Source organism: Lathyrus oleraceus, chromosome 5, assembly GCF_024323335.1.
Source record: "Lathyrus oleraceus cultivar Zhongwan6 chromosome 5, CAAS_Psat_ZW6_1.0, whole genome shotgun sequence".
Lineage (NCBI taxonomy): Eukaryota > Viridiplantae > Streptophyta > Magnoliopsida > Fabales > Fabaceae > Lathyrus > Lathyrus oleraceus.
In genome coordinates this window covers 549,779,590-549,783,830 of record NC_066583.1, presented here as the reverse complement: position 1 = coordinate 549,783,830, position 4,241 = coordinate 549,779,590, and the positions used below count along the sequence as shown (strand labels likewise).

Sequence of the window (4,241 nt, the reverse complement as noted above, 5' to 3'; positions counted from 1 at the left end):
TCACCATAAAGATAGAAGGAAAGAGCAATCATGAAGGTGATAGGGAGCCATCAAACTCTCTAAGAATTGGGAGAAAAATTTCTAGAGAGAAAGAGGAGCATCTCTCTATTAAGACTCTTTGTATAAATAAGAAACATGATACACATAAGAAACATAACTTTATCCTTTATTTTCAGTCTCATTTCAGCCCTAACCTCTAAAACATGATTTGCTCGTTACTCTTCAAAAAAATATGTATATCCCGTTTATATTCAATATTCACGTAATTTTTAGGCTAATCACGCATAGGAACATTGATTTTTGTCTCATTAAAGCAAATCATTGATCAAGGAAACACCCTTTTTCAACATTCTCATACTTTAGTCAAAATATCCACACCTCTTTTTAAAAATACAGAAATTCAAACATGTTACAATATTAAATTATAAATATCCACCAAAGGTACCCCAATGGCATGGCTCCGTAAACACATAATTCCAAAAATACCCTTACATAACCCATGACCTAGTAGTAGTACTAACAACAATCTAGTACATTCCAAACATGTCAATATAGGAAAAGTTAATCCTAATAATGCAAATAATTAAGTTTACTAATCATTATAATCCTTAATTAATAATTCCACATGCAATCAAGCTCAGATGAACCTAACCCTCCCATGTTATGACCACCACCGTCAACCACCGCCCTTTGCTCCTCCTGCGGCATACCCCACCCACCAAGAACATCACCACCGTGAAAAGGCTGCGCCGCCGCAGTGGAGAAAAAGAAAGGTAGCTGAAGATTATCTTGCAGTGATCTCAAGCTTGGAAAAGCAGAAACACCGACATTTCTCTGAAACCTTGCAAATGGATCCATTGTTGTAGCATTCATAGAAGGTGAAACAAGATCAAAACTTCCATTGTTGTTGTTAAAGCCGTTGTTGTGACCAGAGACAACATTTGATGTTGAAGATGATGTGGAGAAACAGGACACGTGCTCCTTTAAATCAGTGTTGATGGAGCTGTTGTTGTAAGAACACATTTGACCGCCGTTGAATGCGGTGGTGCTAGCAGCGGCGTTGTTGGAGTATGGAGATGAATCAAGTAGAGCTGGAAGATAAACCGAAGAAGGTGAACTTGGTTCAGGGCAAAGACTCATACTGTTGTTATTACTTGCAGAGGTTGTTGAGGCCATTTTGGTCTTTTTCGAACCACTTGTGGTGGCTGTCACGGTGGTGCCCCCGCTTCCGGTGTTGCTCTTTTGAAACACACGTGATATCACCCATTCATCCTTCATGAATTAAAATATATAAAAAAAATCATTAGAATTAGTTAGTGAGAACAAAAAAAAGGATCTTATTAATTAATGTAACTGTTTTTAAGTGAGATTTTAGTAGAAAAAGCTGAACATGGAAAAAAATAGTATTGTTGATAGTTAATGATGATGATGATAAGCCCTATGCAAAACGAAACTGTGATGAAAATGGCAGTGATACATAGTACTGTCTATACTGCACTGGTTTTAATTAAAAATGTGTTTTAAATAATACTATATACTAGTTGAAGTTAATGAATGTGATTTGATATGGCTCCCATGCAAAGTCATGTATTCACAAAAGTATGATAAGAAACTCTAACATGCACCATAGGGTAATAACCAAGATTGATTAATTCTCCGGCGTAATCATATCCCCAAAAGTACAAAAAAGCCTAATCGAGAAAAATCATCAACATAGATAATTGAAACCAATGCATATAGAAACCTAATAGGAAACAAGATTCCACCTATCTCTATAGTCTCTTGAAACAATCAAAATGCGGCTCATATAATCACTTGAACTGTGTCAGTGTTTTTGTTTCGAATGAATAATGAATTTACCTTGGAGTTTCTAGAGAGGAAATGGTAAGCAAATTTGCCTTCAAGACGATATTCATGCATCACCCAGTTACTCTTTTCACCTTTTGGTGCTCTTCCTCTATAGAAAACAAGGGTTTTCTTCATACCAACAAGAGAGTAGGTTTTCGAACTGTAAATCTCTCTATCTTTTCCTGTTGCTTTCCAATAACCAGCTTCTGTAGCTCGATTTGTACGTAACCCAGTTGGGTACTTCCTGTCACGTAAACTGAAGAAGTACCATTCTTTCTCACCCATCTTAGCTTTCTCTGTAAAAAGGTTCAAGTTAACATGGACTCATTCGGAGAGAAAAAAATGAGGAAAGTGATTAATATAGTTAGTTAGTACCTGGTAGCTCCCATGGTTCACATTTGTTGAGATCAACTTCAGCTATGGCTCTTGCAGTGAAAGTGTTGTCAAGAACTTTCTTGAGAAGGTAGAAAGTGATGAGTTCTTCATCAGTAGGGTGGAAACGAAAACCAGGTGGTAAATGAACATCACTGTTGTTGTTCATTTGCTGGTAGAAGCCCTCCATTTGAGAAAATGAAAAGCTTCTCTGATAGAAGAGAGAAAATGAGAAGAATGAGAAGATATAGAATATTGAAGAGTAACACAAAGTTAATAATGGCTTTGCATTATATAGTGAAAGAAAATAATGAGAAAGGGTTCCACTTTTTCTTCTTTAGTTGGAATAGTGTTAAGCCTTTATACAGTTTTGTTTTTGAATCGATGAATCAAGTGGCAGAGAGAAAAAGGTAAAATAGTATAATACTAGTACTCCATAATAATTAATAATAAAGCTGGAAAATGAAAATGAAATACTAGTATTAGTATATGTATTGTTTTTCTTTATTTTTTCTGCAGTGTCCTATTCTGTTGTGTTTCTCTCTCTGACAAGAAGGGTTATCATAGACAATAATCGATCCACGTAGAGAGAGAAAGTGATGTACGAGGGAGTGGGGTAGCTAGGTTTGGAGTATGCGTGCGTGCGTGAAGAAATATTGTGCAGGTATTCCTCTGTCAGTAAAGAAATTGTAACAGAGAGGGAACAGAAAGTAACTAGTTTAACAAGATAAAAGAGATAAAACCTTTTTCTTAAACACAAAAAAAATAAAAATAATGAGAGATTTTTACCATGTAAATATATATAAGTTGATAAAGCTGATACATATCTTGTGTGTCAGCACAGTGTACATATTAGTTATATTTAATTTTTATTACACCTGCTTTCTTCATTTTTATTTATGTCAAATATCTTTTGCTTCAACTTGATCATTCTAATCTCAACCACTCTTTAAATTATTGCACTTCTGCCATTCTATATATAACTAACGTTTTTTCTTTTGAGTTAAATAATATTTAATTATATTTAAATTTAAGAACATTAATTAAATTTTTAAAAATACATGTATTTTTTTTTTTCAAAGTTATTTACTAATTTTGAGCAGATTATTGTAATATGCTAAATTAATTAAGAGTGACAAACTAAACAGTTTATACGAAGAGTTGCAGCCCCCTTTGTGGATGATGCAGTACTATACCAGTTGGTGACTATATATATAAGACAAATAAATGTAATGAAAGCTAGGTGAAAAATCTTGGATTTTTGTAAAGAGTGTCATTGATTTTCTTTATTTTTTTTCACTTCCTTTTCCCGTTAAATTATGGGCATGTCCGTGCCTTTATTGGTATCCGTTGCGAAAAGAAAACAATTTTAGGTATTATGAAAATTTGTTTTTCCTTTTCACTTTTTACTATCACAATTTTTTCTACAAAGAGGAAAAATTAATAACCTCACTGTAAAAATCTAGAATCATGTGGGTTTGAAGATTCACATTCCAAAAGAAAAATCAATGAGTAGTAACTCTGAAATTACCATGATAGTTAGTAGGATTTACATGACATGTCAATAGCGTTGATTGATACATTTAACTGTTCTATCATAATCATACCTAGTTAAAAATTAATTTAATAATCACCATTATTTTTATATGACATATCAAAAATAGCAAATAAGAAACATTAGTGAAAAATTGATGTTGGAAGATATATATAATTGTAGAAACTTTAAATACAAACAAAACTAGAGAATTATTACTACTGTGTGTGGGATCATGACATGTCTCAAACTAGAACCTTTTTGAGTACAATAACAAATTGTAGTGACCAATAAGACTATTGACATAACAAAACAAATGTTACTGAAAGTGAGTATTTTGCATCTGGGAGTTAAAAAGTGAAACAGAAAGATAACGCAAATAGGTGAGAGTGATTGATTCAATATTGATTTTACACCAATATTCTAGGGCCAAATTAAATAAACAAACATAATGGATATATAATGTTTATGTCTCTCTTTTTGAGAC

The 4,241-nt window shown here is 33.1% G+C and overlaps 1 protein-coding gene across 1 annotated transcript; it reads right to left on the bottom strand.

Moving 5' to 3' along the window:
- Positions 1–380: 380 nt before the first annotated feature.
- LOC127083151 (protein CUP-SHAPED COTYLEDON 2) lies at positions 381–2,490 on the bottom strand. The gene is made up of 3 exons (XM_051023401.1): positions 2,224–2,490; positions 1,861–2,144; positions 381–1,272 (listed from the first exon to the last, which is right to left on the bottom strand). Exons 1-3 carry the CDS (start codon positions 2,408–2,410, stop codon positions 613–615), a joined length of 1,131 nt encoding a protein of 376 aa, XP_050879358.1. The 5' UTR covers positions 2,411–2,490; the 3' UTR covers positions 381–612.
- Between the last annotated feature and the right edge of the window lie 1,751 nt (positions 2,491–4,241).